At 42.5% G+C, this 24,966-nt stretch overlaps 1 protein-coding gene across 2 annotated transcripts in view; it reads right to left on the reverse strand.

The window, feature by feature from the left end:
* Nucleotides 1–12,587: 12,587 nt before the first annotated feature.
* The window catches only part of LOC143490365 (E3 ubiquitin-protein ligase NEURL3-like), a 52,842-nt gene continuing 40,463 nt past the window's right edge, over nt 12,588–24,966 (reverse strand). The window contains exons 1-4 of one of the 2 annotated variants that reach the window (XM_076989067.1): nt 15,111–15,205; nt 13,637–14,137; nt 13,264–13,428; nt 12,588–13,002 (exon numbers count right to left, since the gene is read on the reverse strand). In XM_076989067.1, the coding sequence (XP_076845182.1) occupies nt 12,824–13,002; nt 13,264–13,428; nt 13,637–14,137; nt 15,111–15,144 (879 nt within the window). In that variant the 5' untranslated portion in view covers nt 15,145–15,205 and the 3' untranslated portion in view covers nt 12,588–12,823. Of the gene's footprint in view, nt 13,003–13,263; nt 13,429–13,636; nt 14,138–15,110; nt 15,206–24,966 lie in introns of those variants that run through there. The other variant, XM_076989066.1, reaches the window with a different exon arrangement.

A 24,966-nucleotide genomic window follows, 5' to 3' on the forward strand; every position in this document is an offset into this window, starting at 1 on the left:
CCAGGCCTATGCAACACTGGTCTAGTCTCTGGTGCAGGGCGAACTAGCAGCCTTGATGATGTCGCCACTGAGCGTGGGAGGTTAAAAGGGTTGGAATCCTGACCTGCAGTCACTCTGGACGTCCTCCTCACATCCCCTGGGTTTACTCCTACAGGGATGGATTTACCCTCTTGATACTCCAACCGCCTATTAGAGGCAGAGCCTCTATATAACATTGGACAACCAGTTGTCCTTCTCAACACATGTTTCAAAACTGACCAGATCCTGCAGATTTCTCCTCTGCAACATACAGAGAATATGACCCTTCCTTTCACAGGAAGCTACTCAAGTGCTTGTAATTCCTCTTTATTGCGATAACAATAAAGCTGGACTACTGCAATTCTCTACTTGCAGGTCTTCCTCTGTGGGTCATCAGACCTCTACAACTAATTCAGAATGCTGCAGCATGACTGGTCTTCAATCTCCCCAAGTTCTTACACATGACTCCTCTGCTACGCTCTCTTCCCTGGTTTCCAGTAGTGGGACGCATCAGATATAAACCCTTGATGCTTGCTTACGAAGCCAAAAATGGACTAGCCCCTCCCTACATGATGTCCATTGTCAAAAGCCGATCCGTGCAGCGAGCACTCAGAACCTCAAGCTTGGCTCGACTCGAAACTCCATGCTTAAAGTCTCATGGATGACAAAGCTCCAGGCTATTCTCCGTCCTGGCTCCAAGACGGTGGAATGATCTTCCATTAGCTGCTTGGACTGCAGAGTCTTTTGCTATCTTCAAGCGTAGACTGAAGACTCACCTGTGTGTTGAGTTCTTAACAGAGCACTAACTCAGCAGATAGCACTTGCTGTTAGCAGTGCAGATAGCACTGTTCTTAAATTGTATGTCTGTCTATGGTTATTTTGGTTATTTTGTGCTTCTTGGCAAACGTCTAACTTGCAAAACACTAGGTAATGACATTGACTCCTGTAGTTTAGTAGTAGTCTCACTCAATGGTATCTTGAATTCTGGCCTATCCGTACTAATACCTAGGATGAATTCTGTGATCAGATGCAAAGTGTTATGTATGAATTCAATTAATAAGTAATCTCTACAGTATCCTTCAGTAGAAGGCACCAAGCAAAGTGAGAGCTTGTGGAAGCTGTATAGTTCAGCAGCTTTTCAATAAAGAAATGAGAAGTGAATCAGCCTACAGTTGGTCTGCGTATCTCTGTATCGTGCAAACTGTTGAAAGATAGACACTAAAGGGAGCTACATAACATAAAATTGGCAACGAGTTGTGTGGTCCTTAAGAGACTTTTGGAAAATTGTGAGTTTGGTGGGTACTTGGAAGACGCACTAAAATGCGAAACTGTTCAGAAATGCTTGTTGACGGAGAAAGATCTCACGTTCCAGAAAGCAGTCGACTATGCAGTGTCAGCAGAGACTGCGGCACACGACATGCAGCAGTTAAGTGGCTCTCTTAAAGTGAACACAGTGTTTCCGCACAGAGGTGATAGATGTCGCCGTTGCGGGAAAACAAACTATATCGATGAACACTGCTGGTACAAAGACCGTGACTGTCACCAGTGTGGGCGGAAAGGCCACACAAAACACATGTGTAGAAGTAAAGCCAAGAACAGCCAAGACAGAGGAAATAAACAAAAAGATGGAATGCAGCAACAGAAAGGTAATAATACGTAATAGACACAAAAAACATGTCGAAAGTGAAAGTAATGGAACAAAATCTTATAGTGATTTGGGACTCTATTCAAAAGGGGAAATATTCACGAATATCAGTGATGCCTTTAGTAAATGGAAAGAAAATGGAGATGGAGGTGGATACAGGGGCTGCAGTGTCGTTGATTCCATGGGAACAATATAAAAGGAAGCTGAGCCAATTGCTCCTGCGACCCACTACTATCATACTGAAGACATACACTGGAGAACCTCTGGCACCGGAAGGAGTCATTCAAGTGCAAGTAGAATTAAACAAGCAATGTGCTGTTCTGCCCCTATATGTAGTGAAAGTGGAGGCACCCCCATTGTTTGGTAGGGAGTGGCTGAGAGTCATTAAGCTAAATTGGAGAGATTTAAAGACGGTGCATGCCCTTGAGCAAAGACAGACAGACAGTTTAGGGACAGTGTTAAAGATACACTCAACTGTTTTCTCTAAAAAGTTAGGCACTTTGAAGGAGATTGAAGCCAGATTGACCCTATATGACCTAACAGTGTTCCCAAATTCTGCGCACCATGTAATGTGCCTTATGCTCTTAGACCGCGAGTAGAGGCTGAGCTTAAACGTCTGGCTGAGCTCACTCATGGCACATAGTGACTGGGGGACGCCCATGGTGTCTGTCAGTAAGAAGGATGGCACTGTGAGACTGTGTGGGTATTTTAATGTCACCCTCAACTCAGCACTTTGCATAGACAAGTATCCAAACAAATTGAGGATTTGTTTGCTTCCCTAGCAGGAGGTCATCGCTTTAGTAAACTAGATCTATCTTGTAGCGGCCAAGATAGATCTTATGGTGTTTTAAGTAGAAATTCATGTTTTAAAATGATAAACAATTTTGTTTGAATTTATAATTTCTTTGATGTTTATTTTTGTGGTTAAAATGATAATTACATTGGAAAATCAAAAGAATTAGAATTCATATGTTTAAGTTATCTGTGATATATGGATAAAAATGTGTACTGTCGTTTTAATAATTGGCCGAGTCGGCTACCACGCACTCTCGCTGTCACGTTGTGGGGGGGCCCCCTGCCGGTCGCCACCGTTTACAGCGGCAGATGTCCTGTTTTGGTCACGTGATGTTCGTCCCTCAGGTGGACGGGACCCGTGATCCGTCTCACCTGAGGGTCGTTTGTTCGTCTATATATGTCTTGTCTTTGTACCAGTTGACTGCTGGTTATTATTTCCTTCATTTGGAACAATGAACGGGTTTTTGGTTTGCACACTTTCTATTAAACCATCCTCTTTCCCTGAGACTTGGCGTGATCGCTTCCTTTTTAAGTTGCTCACCCTGCCCGTCACAGAATAACCAGCCATCCTTCGGAAGCCGCCAGTCTCCTTTACTTTCTCCTTCGTTCGTGGTCATGTCTCGTGGTAAGTGTTTGTCTACGTGCTGTGTGTTTGTCGTGTTTGTCAGAGAGTGTGTTGAGTCTGTCCCCACTCGTCCCGCTGTGTTTAATTGTTGTTTGTGTTGAGACCCGTAAAATAACACGGCGGTGACTAGAGCTGGGAACCGGTAGACTCCGCTCTCACCCAGCGAGACTACCGGTACCACACATTACGCTCGTCCGTTGTCCGTTATCGTCTGTGTGTGTGTGTGTGTACGTTGTTTCGTGTTGTATAAATAACGACGCGGACGTGAGCGAGTGTGTGAGTGTGCTCTTGTGTGTGTCTCGCTGGTGGTGTTCGTGTGTGTGTGTGTGTGTGGACGGGTCCACCGATGCGTGCTGCGCACTAAAACGCGTGAGACGCGAGAGTCTCTCTGCTCCTTTCGCCTCGCTCACCCGATATCCCGTGGTGACGGGGGTGAGCGACTGTGAGCCAGAGAGACGCGTCGCTGTGGGCGTGACGCGCAAGCCGCTCGCGCATAGCTCTCTCTCTCCAGAGATCTGCGGATCCCGTGGTGAAAACGGTGAGAGAGAGAGCTGGAGTAGGCGCGACGCGCTCCACAGAGCGCGCGCATCGGTGGGTCCTGTCCGTTTGTTTGTGTTCTCTGTCTTTGCGTGTTCGTTTTGTCCTAGAGTGTAGTGTGCTTTGTTTTATGTAATTCCTCTCTTGCACCCCTCTTCACTGTGTGTGGGGAGGGGCCCATTTGAGGTCCCGTGCCACTGGAGGTGGTACGGAGGGCATCCTAGGTGTGTGTGTTATATGTTGTGTCTGTGTTTTTTGTTTTGTTGTTCCCCGGAGGGGCCCCACCCTAAATATGTTTTTGGGGGGGAGCTATGGGGTTCCTGAGCCACGACATGTGGCTCAGAAGGCACTGCTCCATCGAGAGACCTGACCTTTGGGAGGGACCCCTGAGCAGGGAGGAGCCCTTGTACCCCTTTGTAGGCTGAGGATGCCTGGGGTGTATAGACAGGGTGTCTCCTCATGCCAAGAAGGGGTCCCTTCCCCCCTGGGTAAAAGGGGGGTCAGTGGTCAGAGCAGTGTGCGTTATGTGTTGTGTGTCATCTGTGTGCATGTGTGTGTGATGTGTTGCAGGTCTCTCCTGGAGGTGGACTGCGGCACTCCCAGACCTAGTGGGGTCTCCAGGCGGAGACCCTCCCCTTCAAGCTCGGGGTGACCAGCGTGTCCCTGATGCAGATTGCCAGGGCCCTGGTCTCTGGCGCTCCTGGGTTGGGTGGAGGAGTCCACCTTGAGATTAGGGGCCCCGGGAGGGGTTCACTCCCCAGGAGTCTGGGGTGACCCCTAGCGAAAAGGGCAGGGGTCAGCTCCGAGCGAAGAGGTAGGTTCGGGAGGTGGTCGGTAGAAGCCGTGGCCGCACACCCCAGTGTGGCGGCCTGCACACATCCACACCTGTGACGTGTGTTGGGCCATGTGCTCCCGGTCCGCACTCAGCGGTGGAGCTTAAGCGGCCTAAGGCCGGTTAGGGCGCGAGGGCCTTGTGACCGACCGGGGCATGGTTATCGTCTTGTTGACGGCCCAGTCGGTCCAGGGTCCCGCCCAGGAGGCGAGCTAATCTATGTGTCCTTTTATGTTTCAGCTCCAGGACTGAAGGGAACGGGTCCCTGCCTGGTCTGCGTCCTGTGACGAGGAGCTTTTATGTGTTTTGTGTTTCAGCTCCAGGATGGCAGGGAACGGGTCCCTGTCTTGTCCCCGCCCTCCCGCCCCTTTGTTGTGTTTTGTGTGCTGCCGCTGTAAGCCGCACATCCGGAGGGGAGTGCGGCTTTTGTGGGGGGGTCTGTCACATTGTGGGGGGGGGCCCTGCCTGTCTACCCCGTTTACAGCGGCAGATGTCCTGTTTTTGGTCACGTGATGTTCGTCCCTCAGGTGGGCTGGACCCGTGATCCGTCTCACCTGAGGGTCGTTTGTTCGTCTATATATGTCTTGTCTTTGTACCAGTTGACTGCTGGTTATTATTTCCTTCATTTGGAACAATGCACGGGTTTTTGGTTTGCACACTTTCTATTAAACCCATCCTCTTTCCCTGAGACTTGGCGTGATCACTTCCTTTTTAAGTTGCTCACCCTGCCCGTCACACTCGCGTTGCTCTTTTCAGATCACTAGGAGCCTTGGAAGCGAACAGTTTTCTTACGTGCCGCTGCAAACTACGACAGACATTTAGAACTTTTTTATTTAATCAGTGGATATTTTAGTTAGTTCATGTTTGTATTGTAAGTGTTAAAAAGGTAGATTAAACTTCACTTTTCATTTCAAGACGGGGTTGAATTGGATTTATTTCAAATTACACAGACATTCAGCGTGAAACAGCAACTTCGGGGTCGGAGAGTTCGTCACTGTAAGTTCGTCACAGCACATTCCTAGAGATCTCACGAAGAACAAGTCTCTATATATCTAATGCATATCTACAGATGGAAGCATCTGCACCAGGGGATGTCAGCCAGTTGAGTTCTTTTCTAGGGATGCTGGATTATTATAGACTTTCCTTCCTGACCTAGCCACTGTCCTGAATCCATTGAATGAACTTCTGAATAAAAAGAAGAAGTGGAAATGGACGTCAGCCTGCGAGTCAGCGTTCCAGAAAGCGAAAGGACTCCTCATATCTCAGGAAGTACTCACCCACTACAATCCTGAGCTGCCTCCGCCGGGCTTGTGATGCTTCACCCTATGGGGTTGGAGCTGTGCTCTCACACATCATACCCAAGGGTGAAGAAAAACCTATAGCCTATGCATCACGAACTCTCAGCAAAGCGGAACAAAACTGCTCAGATCGAGAGAGAGGCATTAGCAATCATTTTTGGAGTACATACCTTCCACCAGTACCTTTGGGGTAACAAGTTCACCCTACTAATGGACCATCGTCCATTAACCTCCATACTGAGCCCAGAAAAAGGCACACCATCAATGGCTGTAGGAGCTACATAACACAAAGTACTTTGTAAGTCGCTCTGGATAAGAGCGTCTGCTAAAATGCCGTAAATGTAAAATGTATTGATTGACCAACACAGTGTCAATACAGTGCCAACACAGTTTGTGTAGTGTGTCGATACACTCCTTGAGGTATCATCTTCCCATCACTACTAAAGAACACTTATCAGTGAATGGTACTGTATGTAGAGGAAGGCAGCCATGTTGTCTTTTTACGGAAACAGACTGGGTTCTGTAGAGAGCTTTTATAGCTTGGGTTTCCTGCCAAAAATCCAGGACGTGACATCATGCCACTTCCTGTGTAGCACTATAAAAGACCTGATGTGAATTTTTTGAGGGAGGTTTTTTGGAGAGCATGTAATGCTGAAAGTCAAAAATTATCTTGAGGATTGAACTGTAGATTGTTATAACTGATGTGAGGAATTTCTGAACTATCACATTTTGGTTTTTTTATGCCTTATTTTGCTTATATAAAGTTTTCTATATGAGGATTAAATAAACATGTGCTACTTCCTTGCACCCTACCTGAACCAAACCCTGTGCCATCTGCCGGTCACTCACAAAGTGAAAGCAAAAGTGTCTAGTTAACCCTATTAATGCAAAAAACAAAAGTCTCTGATCATTGAACCCAATAACAAACATTGCTCATAGCCTATTTGGCATCATTGCTTGTAATTCATTTTTATTGCGATAACAATCTTGGCAACAACATTTAACAAACCCTCTACTGCACGCATTATTACACCAACATGTAAAAATGTTAGTGTTTTATATCACTTAAAATGAACTTTGATGTATATATAATTTTTTTTTTAAGGGTGTGTTTTGGTACGATGCCATATGGCAACATTGTGCAACAATGGAAACAATCATATAGATTATAGAACTTTCATATGTGACTTTTTTTTGTTCACTGGAAAATCTTACAATTGATTCATCTTACAATCTTACAATTGAATAGGGTTCAATATGACGTTGGTCCACCCTTTGCAGCTAGAACAGTTTCAACTCTTTTGGGATGGCTGTCCACAAGTGTGTCTATGGGGATTTCTGACCATTCTTCCAGAAATGCATTTGTGAGGTCACATACTGGTGTTGGACGAGGAGGCTTGACTCTCAGTCTCCGCTCTAATTCATCCCAAAGGTGTTCTATCGGGTTGAGGTCAGGACTCCTGACCAGACTCAGCCATCCATGCCTTTATGGACCTTGCTTTGTGCACATGTTGGAAGAGGAAGGGGCCAGCTCCAGACTGTTCCATCAAAGTTGGGAGCATGGAATTGTCCAAGAATTCTTGATATGCTGAAGTTTTCAGAGTTCCTTTCACTGGAACTAAAGGACTAAGCACAGCTCCTGAAAAACAACCCCACACCATAATCCAACCTCCACCAAACTTTACACTTGGCACAATGCAGTCAGACAAGTACCATTCTCCTGGGAACCGCCAAACCCAGACTCATCCATCAGATTGCCAGATGGAGAAGCGCGATTCATCACTCCAGAGAATGCACCTCCACTGCTCTAGAGTCCAGTGGCGGCATGCTTTACACCACCGCATCCAATGCTTTGCATTGCACTTGGACATATATGGCTTGGATGCAGCTGCTTGACCATGGAAACACATTCCCTGAAGCTCTCTGTTCTTGCACACTATTCTTGAACTAATCTGAAGGCCACATGAAGTTTGGATGTCTGTAGTGAATGACTCTGCAGAAAGTTGGCGACTTCTTCGCACTATGCACTTCAGCATCTGCTGACCCTGCTCCGTCAATTTACGAGGCCCACCACTTTGTAGCTGAGTTAATGTCGTTCCCAAACACTTCCATTGTCTTATAATACATCTGACAGTTGACTGTGGAATATTTTGGGGTGGGGAAATTTCACGACTGTATTTGTTGCACAGGTGGCGTCCTATCACAGTTCCATGCTGGAATTCACTGAGCTCCTGAGAGCGACCCATTATTTCACAAATGTTTGTAACCACAGTCTGCATGCCATTTATCTTATTATGGTATGGTACACAAAGAATAAACATATGGTTTTAAAAACATATATGTAAGCATATAAGCATATCTGTAAACATATCTGTCTAGTCCTGCACCATTTATCTATGTGTCTGTCTAGTTCCACTGACTATATAGTTCCATTGTTGCACAATGTTGCCATTTGGCAACGCACCTAATTTATTGAATAAAAACACAATATTATCATAATGTAAACCTTGTTCCAATAAAATTAAATCACAACACAGGATCTTTCTGTATTTTTTTTTTATCATTGTAGATTGAGTAGCTTTTCTTCAGGTGATCTCAGTATGGGAACAGTGTGGGCAAGAGTATGACTTTGGAAGGGATAAATGTCATGTGATGTCCTCCAATTGGTTAAAACAATGCCCCATGTTCTATGTAACAACCAATCAGTTTTCAAGTTTATTTTAAATGTCAGAAAATTGCAAAGAAATTGTATGTTTCCATAAGGTAGCACCATGCAGTAGAGGGTTAATTAAAGCTGTGTTACAACCCACCCCACCCCTGTCAGCCATTTAGCTAGCTGTAATAGCAAGGTGACTTGAAATTAACAGGGGGAAAATGCATCACAATTTACCTGAGAAAACTAATTTAACATAATACAATTCATATGGTTTTATCTGCAATAGTAAAAATACTAAACAAAATATAGTCTTGAATCAGAAATTTACTTTCTCACCTCAAAATCAGTTTTTTTCTCTATAGAATCTGCATGTGCGTGTTTCCAGCCTTGATATTCACCATGTGGGATCAGGGAGGAATTGGGTAAACACTGGAATGATCATATGACTTCTATCTTATCCGTGATCGGTGGTATTGATGGTGTTACAACTCTCCCACCATGTTACAACCATACCCAGTCTCCTTAACTGAAAGGGCTCAACCATCAAGTGCTAAGTCTATCACACGAACTCGGAATATGTCGGAATATGTCCGAGTGTATATATACACTGTAGAAGCCCGGAACTCGACATATTCCGAGTTCGACGCAAAATTTCGAGAAATTTTTGTCTCGAAGCCTGAACAAAACTTCTGAATCCGACCCGACTCACGTGACTTTTGTAAACAAAATACAGTTCGTGCTTCGGTCACATGCCGATAGATGGCATTGGGTTTTAAACCATTTTGAGGCTGTGCTCCAAGATTTTTATGTATTTTGTTGTTTTTTAACTGTTTTAGACAAAAAACATGGGTGAAAAGCAGAAGAGGAAAATGATAAAAACAACAATAGAGTTGAAAATAGAGAAGTATGAAAAAGGCATTCGTGTGATAGACTTAGCACTTGATGGTTGAGAACGGATTAATCCGTTTTCAGTTAAGGAGACTGGGTATGGTTATAACATGGGGAGAGTTGTAACACCATCAATACCACCGATCACGGATAAGATAGGAGTCATATGATCATTCCAGTGTTTACCCAATTCCTCCCTGATCCCACATGGTGAATATCAAGGCTGGAAACACGCACATGCAGATTAGAGAAAAAACTGATTTTGAGGTGAGAAAGTAAATTTCTAAATCAAGACTATATTTTGTTTAGTATTGTGTGTATATATATAGTAGTGTGTGTGTATGTATATATATATATATATATATATATATATATATATATATATATATATATATATATATATACATATACACTACTATAAAGTATATATTTCAGCATTAGGTTATTGTTGTTATTTGAGCATCTCAGTTAACTTACATTCAAATGCATGCGTGCATTGTGTGTCCAGAAGAGTGGGGTGAAATATAATTAGAAAGATAAGTCAACTCTTCATCACCAGAGGCTTTAAATCAAGGTGATTACTACAGGAAAACATTCAAACGGTCATTTTGGCTTGCGCCTGATCTTTACCTTCTATCTGTCGCCCCCTGCTGCACAATTTGTATACTACTAAAAAGTGGGGGGACATGGATTCATCGCTATTTAAATATTTGGTTTTAACCGTAAAAACTGGGGGGGACCAAAACCGGCTTTTGAAAAAGTGGAGGGGACATGCCCCCCCCCCCCCCCCCCCCCCCAAATTACGTCCGTGCCTCTACTCACTTATTCACCCTTCCAGACATTCTACGGTGACCCATCAACGTCTGTTTAGTTGAATACACAGGAATCCATTAGGATTTCGTTACTGTTTTATTTGAGAGACATTTTTTTTCACAGGACATTTACGGACACATAATTCATCCCACCAGTGAACAGTAAATACATTTTAAAAATTCACTCAAATATTTTAGCCACAGTTAACAAATCATTATTGGTAGCAAATTCGTTTATTTTCATCTCTAAACACATGAACATGAATCCAAGCATCTCTGTTGTGCTCTTTAGTAATTCTGTATACATGCTGCGTATATCTGATTTGTACCACTAGATGGCGCCCTGGTACTTTCCATAGTTTACTATGTGCTCCAAATGAGTTGAGAGGAGACATGAACTTAAAAAGGAAGAAAGTGAAGAGCGTTTGTGAGAACTTGCTTTGGAAAACACTCAGACTTCCGGGTTTTAAACCATCAAAGCTTAACATTAAATCCGTAAATGAAAATGTGCTGCTAGTACTACAACATGTGCTTTCTTTCACAATACTGCGCTTTGACTCAATATACGATGAACGTGAAACCGTAAGTAACTTTAACATTGCTGCCAAACACATATGGTATGTATTTTCCGTTCCTCTATTTTTGCATCCACAAATATGTCAAGTAATTAAAAATTTTGGTCTGCTGACTTACCTTTCACAACAGATGTCATGACAGTTACAAAAAGACTAACAATACTGTAAACTAATGAACGAATGAATGAATGTCTTATTGTATCATGAACCCGGAATAACGGGTTTTCTGTATAATGTACAATATAGAGGAAAACAAATCACAAGGCCACTGTATTGTTCAGGGGTAACTGTATTGCCATTTCTGTCACAGTGCAAATACATATACGCATATATACAGTGAGGAAAATAAGTATTTGATCACCCTGTAAGTTCTCCTACTTAGAAATCATGAGAGAGAGAGAGAGAATATATTATAACCGATATCAAATAGCCTACAGTAAATACTAAATCAGTATGTTAACTGTCTACTCTTGTGCTTGACCTTTGACTTTCATCTGCATCACACCAAACGTCTTCCTGTGTATCTAGGAAGACATGTAGTGCCTTTTCCAGTCTGGGATGTGTTCCTATGTTATGTCCAAACACCCAGGAGCCATCGTGACTTCTGTGGAGATGAAGAAATGAGAATATGGTGGCAGAAATAATGACATTATCATTGGATGGGCTGGAAACCACTCTGTGATCTGGAAATAGTGACAAACGACCAGATACCCCTTACAATCACACACAATATACCAGTGTGTTGTGCCTGTTCTGCTGTCTTTCTGCTGAATGCCTTTTAAACAGCTCATCAAGGAAAACAATGACCCGTGTTTAATTGAATGGGCCAGTGATGGTCTTATGCAGATGCAGTCAACAGATACCGCTGCACTCATGGTGATACTAGTGCCCCTCTGGCCTGGATGAAACCAGCTTATCCATATAGATGAATGTGTGTTCAGTTTCACCAGCTTCAATCTCCACATCAAGCTCTACATCAGCTTCTTCTAGAAACTTCTCTCAAATCACGGTCATAACATGCACATCAAATGAATGTCTTCAGCCAGAATGCTGTAAATACTATATAGGTACCTGTTCACTAAACCACTGTGGATCTAGATTTGGCTAAAACTTCAAAGCTGCTTCCCTCATGGACCTACCACAATCTACCACATGATTAATGACGATGACTCTGAGTTTATCAGACATAACTGTTCTTGTTCATTTGTGATGTCTTCCGTCTCCGTCACTGTCTCTGTCTCTGGCTGCATCCATTGTTCTCATCAAGAACACAACACCAGTCCACTGAAGGCCCCTTTCATATGTGTGGTATCAAGACACAAACAAAAAACACCTGGGCAGGTCGTTAGCTGAAATGACAGCCAGGTTATCCGGCAGTATGTGTATTACAGTAATTGTGGAACAATCTCTTCAGTGACAACTACAGCTATACTTTCGCTCTATACATGCACATTTCAATTCAAAGGATAAAGAGAGAGGTATTCCTGAATTTTGGAAGAAGTTATGGCTGAATTCCTGTTGTATAAAACAATGCAAAAGAACAGATAGTTTAGCTCACATAATCTATTGATATGGGGACTGTGTTAAGTGTTCTGAAAAAGTGGACGTCAACAGCGCACCACACGACACGTCGAGAGGTCAGACAGGGCATATGTTTTCATAATTGGAATGGAATACTATAATCTCTATGTGGGTGTGCGTGAGAATGACCTTAATATGAGTTTTGATGGCAGAGTATGGTCCACATCTTGTGTCAGTACATAATAATGCAGGGATTTGTTAAAAAATCATATTTAATCAACATATGCTTAAAATGCATTATTTACAACGCTGTACAATATATTTACAATATAATACAATATAAAACAACAAAGTACAAAGATTTTGAAATTATTATTTGCTTATATATAGATCACAGATATATCATTTAACACTAGAACAAACAATATTAAATGCTGCATTGCAAATTATTTTTGCATATAAAAATGATTTAAAATCCTTAGAATATTGCAATATCATTGTACTTTGGTCTAGTATTAAATGATATATCATTAATGATATATCATTCTATATATAAATATATAATAACATGTAGGAGGGTTAGTGGACATCAGCAAAGCATCCACGTCTCCTCCTCCATTACTACAGGGGTCGTCCCAAAGTGCACAATAAGATGTCAGCGGGTCTGATGCGGTGACGACACAGTGGACACGAGCCGATTTCCTGGGCGACCCTGGAAGCGCATTGAGGGCACAAACACCGGTGGCCACACACGAGCAGCACGTCCACCCGCGTGGAGAAGCACACCACGCACTCCATACCTGAGGGGTTACACAGAGAGTCAGTGTGTAAGTCTACAGTGGTGGATTTCCTCTTAGTGAACTTAATATGTGAAAAGAGGTTTAGGAAGCTAATATAAAAGACAGAGAAATCGTAGTAACAACACAGTGCAAGAAGCAAACTTTTTTTTTCTAGATATGTGGGTTTTTTTCTAGATAGAATGGAATTTACATGGAATGGAGTGTCCATTTTATTCCAATGGACAAATGTGACCAGAAAACGTTTTCTGCACTAGTTCTTACTATGCTCATTGTTTTGACTGAAGAGGGAAGCTGGGGTCTGTTTTTCTGGAATCTTCTGGGGCTTCTCTGTTGGTAATATGTCATAACCACAGTTCTCCTCTGTGGCATCGATGGTGAGTACAGGGCATGACCTGCGCGTGCTAAAAAAGCCCTTCTTCTCCGATCCTGTAACACGAACAGTGTAAGGAAAATGCTGTCAGTCGCATTACTTGACGCTAATTATTTACAACCGTGCGCGACTTGGTCGTAATGCATTAACTGTTGTTTTTACAAGACGGCAGGAAACAGTTTGCAGTTTGCATAATTTTCTGCCAAAAGACTGATTACGTTTGACATAAAATGTTAAATATAACTGTAAACATTATAAACTCACCGATTAATAGAATAGTGTTGGTCTGCCCATAAACGTCGATCATCGCCCAGATTGGGTCGCGTGTGTTCACCTGCGTTTCCATGATGTGCGTTTGTCCGTCGCTTGTCCGGATGCGCAGGTAGCCACGGCGACAAACCCAGAACTTGAGTTCCGTACGGGGTTCACATTTGTCCTCTGGAACTAGTGTCGCCCAGTACCCTTGAGAGGACGTCAGGTCGGGGATGGCGAGAGGGGGCAGAGTTCTGGACCCGGGCTCAACAGTGGTGATGCCGATTCGTAGCGCGCCGTGCCATCCCGAGACAGAGCGCTCGATACGTAGACACGCCTTCTCCTGTATCTTCACGGGTCTGCTGCTGAAAACCAGCCCGTGTTGGAAAGACGATATTTCTCTGGTTGCTCGTCGACTACCCTCGCTCAGCCTCACTAGTTGTCCCTTGGCTTCGGCATTAAACATCAGAGGACCCAGACAGCCGTTTCCACACCCACAGGCTCGGTGAGTCCCTGGAGGTAAAACACGAGGACCCAATAACCGTTAAACTCGCTTTGTTCTTGAACAGGTGTCGAGTCTGTTCGTTGCTAACCGCGCACCAAGCGGCATTCATTTGACCGCGCTTACGGTAGCAAGATCATAAACACATGTTAAGCAAAGCATAAACTGACACAACCGTGTTTATCCTTATACTTTTACAGTGCAATTATCGCACCCTTTTATCACACTGAAATGCCCTCTGTAGCCTACTGGGTTGCTGGAATTCCAGGGGGATTCCTTCCCCTCTGAATCACTGCAGGTTCGCTCGCTAGCACAGGGAATAAACTCATACTCTTGAACCTGTAGGCTTAATTGATTTTAGTGCTTCCTATAAAGTCACAACTCGTCGAATAAGATATTTGATCCCATGTAATGCGCGTTATACCTCCTTTACAAGCTCAATCCTTGCGTTCACTTTTGAAAGTGTAATAAGCGTACGGCATTGTAAAACATAATTTATAGATGCTAATAATATAACTAATAATATAAAACTACCATGCAATTACACCTAACGTTTATGTGAATATAAAAAAAAATGTAAAGATCGTCAAGTAGTTCAAACTGGAAGGATGAATATGTTATACTGAAATTACGTATTCTTTTGGTTGGCCTACTTATGCTACTTAAATAACAGCACGATTAATATAGATATATAATGAATATAATTGAAAAGAACGCGTAATAATCCAATAAGACATTTAAATATCTTAATAAAACATAGATATAAGAATAAATATATGCGTTCTCGTGTGGACAACCGCAGACGGTGCAAACTACACACAGTGTAAACTCATATAAACATATACACTTGTATAAGTTTCTACAGGCTATGTGCAGGTAAGGATTTTCAAATGAAATTTTAGCAAATAAATTTGTCCTCTTTTAATAAAAAATGTAACGCATAATCTATTAGGTAGGCTATGTAAGAATTCTAAAAAGTCTTACCCTTAGTGCTGCCTTTCGTCTTCGTTCTTGCCATTTTTTGTTATTAACGAGTTTTGTCAGCTGGTTGACTTTGGTTAAAGTGAACAGCAACAAACTTAGTAGCAGACAACATTTCTGTCTGGGAGCGTTTCTATTTTATAGCGGAGGAAAGCGCACGTGCTTCTGGATGGAACTCAAAACATTATTCACCATAGGTCGCAGGGAAAGGAGATTGGCCAAAATTTGTTAGGGGTTGTCCTTGGAAAACCGACTTTCAATAGAGGTCGGTGTTCTGTCGAGTTGTGCTTGCATCGGTGTGCTAGTTTGCGGTTTTGCGCATGCGCAGACCCACAGGCTTGTCATTTGTTTCTGTCGAGTTTACTTTCAGGTGAGTAATTTCTTATCTTTTTTGTTATGTTTTTGTCAGCAAACACGTGCATGGGTCTGTACTGGAAGCATGATTTGATAAGGGAAGCATTAGTTGATGTATGATATCAGCCTATCGAGATATGCTACCCATGTAAAATATTAATAAGGAAGCTATAATGCATTTTAAATCCATGCTTCCCTTGTCCATACATAGAGTGCACATACTTGCTTTAATAATTACAATGTGTCATAATACTGAGTTAGGCTATATTTTAAGGAAAACGCACAACTGGACAAATAGCACAACTCGACAGTACACCTGTTTAAGGCTGGATTATACTTTCGCGAGTGACCGTAGCGCACGATTCCGCACACCTCCCGCAAACCTGCGGAAGCGTATATACTTGGCGCGTCACATTCTTTGCAGTGTTCTCCGAAACGATATGTGGTAGTATAAAGTAATACCCCTCAAAAACAATGGAAGGAACATTTACCTGAATAATTTAAATGTTGCATAGTGTTCCAGGTTTGAAAAGTGCTGGAATTTAGGCTAAAATAGCCTACTTGAAAATGCTTTAAATTGTAACTGTATTTCATTTCACAACCAATAGCTATGTGACTGAACAGTTATCTTGTATTACATTAACAAACACAAGCCTTATCAGAGAGAGTCCTGTCTCAGTTTGTGGCTAAAACACAAATATATGTCACAAACTATTCAGCAGAATTCATGTTGTCTACAATACCACATTATTATTTATTTAAAACTGAAGGAAAGACTTGAAAGCTTCAAATATAAAGTGAGTTGTTGTACATGTGGTGATATACGAACCAATAAAAATTAAAGCCATTACATTAAGGTTATGGTAAATCTTATCACTATGAGGTGTTAGAATTCAGTGAACTTATGTGCCATTTCACAAGTTACAATATCAGACACTTCATACATTACAGCATTAACTGTTGTTGCTCTCCCTAAATGATTTCTGACCTGATGAGACTGGAGGTGCCCTGTTCTTGACCAGCCTCTGGTCTACAGACTTCTACTGCTCTCTCTCTCTGCTCTCTCTCTGCTCTGTTTCAGCGTCTGGCTGAATTCCTGCCTGACTCTGACCCTTTCTTTTCATATTCTTCTGTCATTGCCAAACATTATATTTAATGTTAACACACAAATGTAAGTTACAAAGAAGAACATGAATTTCCATTACATTTGTTAGCGAAATGCTAACTTACAGTAGAGAGAATGGAAAGCTTAAAATGCCTTGGAATTCACATCTCACAAGATCTGACATGGTCTTACCACACCAACACCCTGGCAAAGAAAGTCGAGCTGTAGTCACCGAACAGCATCCTAACATAGCTATTCCAACCAGTGTCCAGGTGTGATAGTGTGGTATGAAGCAGATGTGTAATGGCATCATCTGTGGAGCGGTTCAGTTTTGTGCATATGCCTCCTAGTTTGTGTTCTCTGTTGTACGTATTACTCCAGATGTAGGGTTGGTCACTGCCTGTGTCGAATGTTATTCGTATCAGTTTTGAGGATATCTAGGGTGTCAGGTCAGTGAATGTGTCCTATGATTCCTCCTTTTTGTTATCCATGAGGTTAGTGAGATTCCCCTCATGTGCAGTTAGTGTGTGTTTGGTTGTTGTTTTGTTTTCAATACAATGGTCATCCGGAAATCTTACTGGTGTGATTGTTGTACATGCTCAGTGCACCCATGCTAGAATATCCATATATTACTCCAATCAGTGTTTACATTTGCACGTGCCGTTTGGTTTACCACAATTACTCAATGTTTACTCATCCATGCTATATGTCTTAACCTAGAATAGGTTATAACATCTGTGTTATATCTCTCATATTTGGTCATTTGTCATCCATTTTGTTCTACTGTGCTATTAAATTAGATTCAAGTGGTGCCTCCTCCCTCCTCCTATCTGTTCAGTCGAGCTCGACCCTCAGTTACTCCATGAATCATTGTTCTCCAGCCAGTTCTATCTTGTGTTGCTTCTTTCAGTTCGGCTATTGTCATTCCCATGTCACTCTTGATGGTATCGAGCCATCGGGCTCTTGGACGACCTTTCCCTCTCCTTCCACTGACCATTCCAAGCATCACATCTTTTTCTAGGGATTGTTGCTGCCGCATGATGTGACCAAAGTAAGCTAACCTTTGCTTGGTAATCCTGGCTTTCAGTGACAGTTTGGTCTTGATTTGGTTGAGGACCTCTCTGTTGGTGACCCTTGCTGTCCATGGGATCCGTAGTAGTTTTCTCCAGCACCAAAGTTCAAAGGCATCCATCCTCTTCCTGTCCGCCTTCTTGAGCGTCCAGGTCTCGCATCCATATGTTGTTATTGAGAAGACAATGGCGTCTACCAGCCTGCATTTGGTATCAAGGTTGATGTCTCTGCTCTTCCAGATCTTGGCCATGTGGACCATTGCTTCTCGTCCCAGGATTATCCGACGCCTAATCTCTGGTGTACAGTCACCATTTTGGCTGATCTTTGCGCCAAGGAAGATGAAATAATTGACCGTTTCTACTTCTTCATTGTTGATCTTGATCTTGATGTCCGCTGTGGTTGCTGTTGACATGATTTTTGTTTTCTTCACATTGAGGTATAGCCCAAATTTCTCGCTCTCCTCCTTGACAAGTAAGATAAGTTTCTCTAGGTCCTTCTTGCTCTCTGCCAGCAGGGTCGTGTCATCTGCATATCTCAGGTTGTTAATGTTTCTTCCCCCAATTTTCACTCCAATACTGCTATCCTCTAGGCTTGCATTTCTCATGACCATTTCCGCATACATATTGAAGAATGCTGGAGAAAGGATGCAACCTTGCCGAATGCCCTTGCCGATCTCAAACCAGGCTGTATCACCATATGGTGTCCGTACTGTGGCCTCCTGGTTTCGGTATAGTGACCGGATAAGCTGGACGAGGTGCAAAGGTGTCCCCATTTCCTCCAGGCATTTCCATAGCTTATCATGATCGATGCTGTCAAAAGCTTTGGCATAGTCGATGAAGCACATGTACAGCTTCTTTTGGTACTCTCTTGACTTTTCCATGATCCACCGGAGATTGGCGATGTGATCGCGTGTGCCTCTTCCCTTCCTGAACCCTGCCTGTGCCTCTGGCATTTCTCGTTTGATGGTGGTACTCAGGCGCTGCTGGATGATCTTTAAGAGAACTTTGCTCACATGGGGAATCAGGGCAATGGTGCGGTAGTTTGCACAGTCCTTGGTATCTCCTTTCTTTGGTATTGGAATGAAAACTGACCGCTTCCATTCTCTTGGCCACTTGCAAGTCCTCCATATTCGTTGGTAGAGCAATGTTATTGCTTTTGTTGGTATTGGCTTTAAAAGTTCTGCAGGAATTCTATCAGTGCCTGGGGCTGTTCGGTTGGCAAGCTGTTTCAATGCCCACACCACTTCTTCCTCTAGGACGTCTGGTTCTAATTCTGGTAGTTCATTCTCATCCACTTGTTCATCAGTGTTGTTCCCTTCCCCTTTGTAAAGCTGCTTGGTGTATTCTTTCCATCGCTCTTTTATCGTCTCTTGGTCATGCAGCTCTTCACCCATGCTCCCACGAATGGTTGCTTGTCTGGCCATGAACACAGTTCGGGTTTTCCTTACATGCTGATAAATTTCTCTTGTGTGCCCTTTCCTGTAGGCCTCCTCTGCCTTCGCACATTCCTTGTTCCAGTATTTATCTTTGTCTTTCCTGGCAGACTGTTGGAACATCCCTGTTTCCAGTCGTCTTTGCTCTTCTCCTCGCTTCTGCTATCGTGAGAGTCTCTTCCGATATCCATTTTGCTGATCGTGTGGGTTTCTTGTACGGAACATGTTTCTCTGCAGTACCAATAACAGTTTCCTTCATTTTGTCCCATATTTCCTCTGCTGTTTGGCCTTCTTTTATGTTAAGCTGTTCAAAACAATTTCTGATCTCCACAGCATATGATGATTGAATTTTGTTTATGTCAAAGTTTTTGGAGGTGGGTGGTCGATTGACATTGCAGAATCTAAGTTTGATCTTAGCGACTAGTAGTTCGTGATCAGACCCACAGTCTGCCCCAGGAAACGTCTTCACTGCTAGGACTGAACTTTTCCACCGTTGCTGGCATAGGATGTAGTCGATCTGATTACGATACTGTCCACCTGGTGACGTCCAGGTGTATCGTCGTCTTCTTGGTTGCTGGAAACAGGTGTTGGTAAGCCGCATGTGGTGTTCCTGACAGAACTGTATTAGTCGATCCCCTGCCTCATTCCGTTCTCCCAGGCCAAAACTGCCAGTGATGCCTGCCTCTACTCTCTCTCCGATCTTAGCATTGAAGTCTCCCAGAATGTACACGACATCTGCTTTTGGTACTTTCTCCATTGCGCTTTCAATTTCTGCATAGAACTGCTCAATCTTTTCCTCTTCAGCATCGGCGGTTGGTGCGTAGACTTGTAGCAATGTGATTTTGCATGGTTTGCTTCTGAGTCGGATGGCCATCACTCGGTCGCTTATAGGGTGATAACTTTCGACGCACTTAGACAATTTCTTGCACAGAACAAAACCCACTCCGCGTCTTCTGGTGTTGTTGTTGCCTGAGAAGAACATTGTGTGGTCACCTGTGTTGAAGAACCCGTTGCCCGTCCAGTGTACTTCGCTGATTCCCAGGACATTGATGTGAAGCCGATCCATTTCCATTCTGATGATGTCCAACTTTCCAGTGTTCATTCCATTCACATTCCACGTTCCAATCTTTGTGACTTTTGTGCAGCGTAGAGATCTCGGTTCGCTGGTGGCCGCATCAGCAGATGGGATTCCCGTAGGCTTTATCCTGTCCACATCATTAGTGCCGCCGCTACTTTGAGAACCTCTTTGCTCTTCCCCAGTAGCTCGTGAGATACTTTGTGGCCCGGGGGACTCACCACTTAGTACCATGTTTGAATTGTTGTGTTTTTGATCCATGCAGTGTCTTGGCCAAGATACTGGGGTAGGTGGCCAGGTCTTTCCCCAGGCCAGATCCGTTTAGCCGGCATACTTGTGTATGCCGTTGCCACCCCCAACGCCACGATGAGGAGAACGGTTGGACTTTGTTGGGGGTGGTGCAAGTGGTGCACTGGAGGCAAATTTACATTTTTTACATTTGGCAGACGCGCTTATCCAGAGCAACTTACATTTTTAAAAATCTCATTTTTATACAAGTGAGCAATTGAGGGTTAAGGGCCTTGCTCAGGGGCACCTCAATCATGGCCTCAGGTCTGCGAATCGAACCCACAACCCTCCGGTCACAAGACCAGTTCCCTAACCACCAGGCCATGACTGCCCAAATGCTGTCATCTGTTATGACTAGGGTTGCCACCTAAGTCTGACAAAAAACAAGGACACTGTCATACTGACACAGGGTGGCAAGTGTAATTTGTTGACGGGGGGGTTGGGGGGGGTGGGGGTGTGGCGAACGTAAAACGTTACCGGAGGGGTTTAAAATGGACACAGCGAGAAAAAAACAGATTTAAAGTGTGCAGAAACAGTCTGAATCGTGGTTTGAACTAACCTAGTTTTTTTGCCGGGGCCAAATATTAAAAAGAAGGAAAACTGGGACAGGCACGTGAAAACCGGGACAGTCCCGGGAAAACCGGGACAGGTGGCAACACTAGTTATGACATGGAAGAAAAATCTAGGAATTATGGATGGAAGCAGAAAAACGGGTTCACTCTTTGTCAGTATGTATCAGACCTGTATCACTTAAGATTATACACATACTTCATTTGTCTGTATTTAAACTTTTGAAGTTGGTTTCAAATAGTGGGCCAATACCAGGCCCTCTGCACCATATCTCACACTTCTCCAAATTCAAGATTGATTTCACAACCACATTACAACTCTTCTTTAAGATCTCCACTGGCTTCCATAAAGCACAGTATCCATTTCAAAACTTACAGGGCAGGAATACAATAAACCAGGGGTACTACCACAATCACTAAACACAGGGAACCTAACACAAGGAGTATAACACATTGACTTACAAAGGGGGACTGAAACATAGGGAGTACAAGTACCAAACAAATCAAGACTAGGGGTGGGCATAGATTAATTTTTTTAATCTAGATTAATCTCACTGAAATCTTGAAATTAATCTAGATTAATCTAGATTAATCTATATTAAAATGGCTCATATGCGTGCTACCCAAGTAATGACTAAAAGTCAGTTTTTGAGATAGGGGTTTCTTAATACAGAGGGTGCATTAGACCAGGGGCTCATCTCCTGTTTCCAAAATGCATCAGAGTGCATCCATCCACCGAGTTTTTGCAAAATTCAAAAAAAGCCCCAAATATCGCAAAAAGATTTTTACGCTAGGAGGAGGTGGAAAAGTTAGACTATCGCATCGCCAAAATTTGGAAAAACTGGATAGAAAAGGGTTTTTCGCATAAACCATGACGTATCATGCCTCAAGTCATGTGGTTCTGTACATGATCGCGATGTAAAGATGGCAAAAGCATACAAAAACAGTTCTGGAGGGAGCAAAAATTGAATTTAACTTCTCCATGTATAGAAAAGAAAAAGAAAAAAATGTTTCAAAACCTCAACGTGCAAAAATGCGTAACTGCCAGATGGATGTAAAAACCACTATTGTTTGGCGTACTCTCACGTGATCTAAAGTTTATTCGCATAACTGTAATGAATGGAAACAAGGCTTAATTCGCATTTTTTTCTGCCGAAACTTAGAAATTGCGCATTATTTTTTCGAAAGGTTTGGATGGAAACCCGGCTAATGACTGCTTGAGGAAGCTGTTCTACTTTGATACTTGAAGAAAAAAAAAACATGCTCAATAAAATGTAGGCTACTCGTGTTCAACGGTTTATTCAGTTAAACATGAATTTGTAAGCCTACATACTGTACATTAAATAACATGTTTATTCAGCTAAACATGATATTTGAAATGTAAGCCAACATTTAGTACATTTAACCTCACGGACGTAATTTTCAAAAGTCAGTTTTGGTCCTCTGTAGTTTTAACGGTTAAAAAGAAATATTTAAATAGCGACGAATCTAGCGCTAGGACCATGCAGAAAACGACCGCTCCGAGCTCCGCTCCGGTAACACTTTACGTTCCTAAAAATGAATTTTCCATGAAGCAAACCTGGCGACTTCGTGGCTGCATCCATGTAAACACAAACGATTTGTAATTCACAGGTTTAAAAATAAAAACTCGTAGCAAAAAAAAAAACGGAGCAAACCCAAACAGGAGGCAGGGAGGTGGAGAAGTAAAGATAACATAGCGCACTTTAACTTGTTGCACAATGGCTTCAGGCTTGACAGAAGCTGACACAACTGAAAGTCTAATACCAAAGAGGGGCAGCACATCAGTTGTGTGAAATTACTTTGGCTTTAAAAAAGATGCTGCTCAACATCAGGTACCCTGCAAAACGTGCCTTGCTACTGTTGCTACGACGTGAGGTAACACTACAAACCTTCTTCAGCATTAAAAAAAACACCACAAAGCCTCGTATATTTGCAAGGATAAAATGCCAACGACCAGTGCTGCATCTTCCTGGTACCAGCCAAGTACCAGCCGACAGGGAAAACTGACCGAACCGTTTGAAAGTGTAACTCCTTATGGATATAATTCAAAGCGGCACGCTGAAATAACTCAGGCAGTAACGGAGTTCATAGCGAAAGACATGATGCCCGTTAATATAGTGAACAAGCCCGGCTTCATGGCTTTATAATATACTTTTCAATATCATATATTTTCTAAATCTTTGTAAAGATTTTTGTTTTTAATTTTTTATCTCATATATTGGTTTTATACTTCCTTTCTCTGTTCTTTCATCTCTGCTGCTGTAATATTTCCCCGTTGCGAGATTAATAAAGGATTATCTTATCTCATCTTAATAAGTGAAAGCAAAAGTGTCTAGTTAAGCTTATCGATGCAAAAAAACATGACTTTGATCTCTGAACCCAGTAACAAACATTGCTCATTCTTGCCAATTTGGCATGACTATGAATTGCTTGTAATGTATCTTTATTGCGATAACCATCTTAGCAACAACATTGAACAATTGAATCAACAAATTTACTCTAAACACCTGCAAAAGATTCCCGAGGCTTTTAAAAACTCCCAGCCTGGTTCATTACTCAAAACCACAATCATGGGTAAGACTGCCGACCTGACTGCTGTCCAGAATGCCATCATTGACACCCTCATGCAAGAGGGTCAGACACAGAAAGACATGTCTGAACAAATAGGCTGTTCCCAGAGTGCTGTATCAAGGCACCTCAGTGGGAGTCTGTGGGAAGGAAAAAGTGTGGCAGAAAACGCTGCACGAGAAGAGGTGACCGGACCCTGAGGAAGATTGTGGAGAAGGGCCGATTCCAGACCTTGGTGGACCTACGGAAGCAGTGGACTGAGTCTGGAGTAGAAACATCCAGAGCCACCGTGCACAGGCATGTGCAGGAACCAGAAACAGTGTCAGAAGCTCCTGACCTGGGCTACAGAAAAGCAGCACTGGACTGTTGCTCAGTGGTCCAAAGTACTTTTTTTTTGATGAAAGCAAATTTTGCATGTCATTCGAAAATCAAGGTGCCAGAGTCTGGAGGAAGACTGGGGAGAAGGAAATGCCAAAATGCCTGAAGTCCAGTGTCAAGTACCCACAGTCAGTGATAGTCTGGGATGCCATGTCAGCTGCTGGTGTTGGTCCACTGTTTTCTATCAAGGGCAGGGTCCATGCAGCTAGCTATAAGGAGTTTTTGTAGCACTTCATGCTTCCATCTGCTGAAAAGCTTTATGGAGATTTCATTTTTCAGCACGACCTGGCACCTGCTCACAGTGCCAAAACCACTGGTAAATGGTTTACTGACCATTGTATTACTGCTCAATTGGCCTGCCAACTCTCCTGACCTCAACCCCATAGAGAATCTGTGGAATATTGTGAAGAGAAAGTTGAGACGCAAGATCCATCACTCTGGATGAGTGCATGACTGAACATAATTATTTGAAGGTTGAATTCTTTTGTATTAAAAACACTTTTCTTTTATTGGTCGGATGAAATATGCTAATTTTTTGGGATTTTTGTTTTTTCTTTACTTTTTTGCCAAAATCAATATTAAAACAATAAAATGCTTGCACTACATCAGTTGTTCAGTTGTTGTGTGTAATGAATCTAAATTATATGAAAGTCTAATGTTTATCAGTACATTACAGAAAATAATTAACTTTATCACAATGTGCAAATTTTTTGAGAAGGATCTGTATATATATACTGTGTGTGTGTGTGTGTGTGTGTGTGTGTGTAGATATATATATATATATATATATATATATATATATATATATATATATATATATATATATATATATATATATATATATATATATATTTATACTGTGTATATGTATAAGTGAGGTGAGCTTATTTGAACATTAGGTTATTGTTATGTTATTTGAGCATCTCAGCTAACTTACATTCAAATGCATATGTGCATTGTGTGTCCAGAAGAGTGGGGTTGAATATAATTAGAAAGAG

Source organism: Brachyhypopomus gauderio, unplaced genomic scaffold, assembly GCF_052324685.1.
Source record: "Brachyhypopomus gauderio isolate BG-103 unplaced genomic scaffold, BGAUD_0.2 sc65, whole genome shotgun sequence".
In the NCBI taxonomy this organism is placed as follows: Eukaryota; Metazoa; Chordata; class Actinopteri; order Gymnotiformes; family Hypopomidae; genus Brachyhypopomus; species Brachyhypopomus gauderio.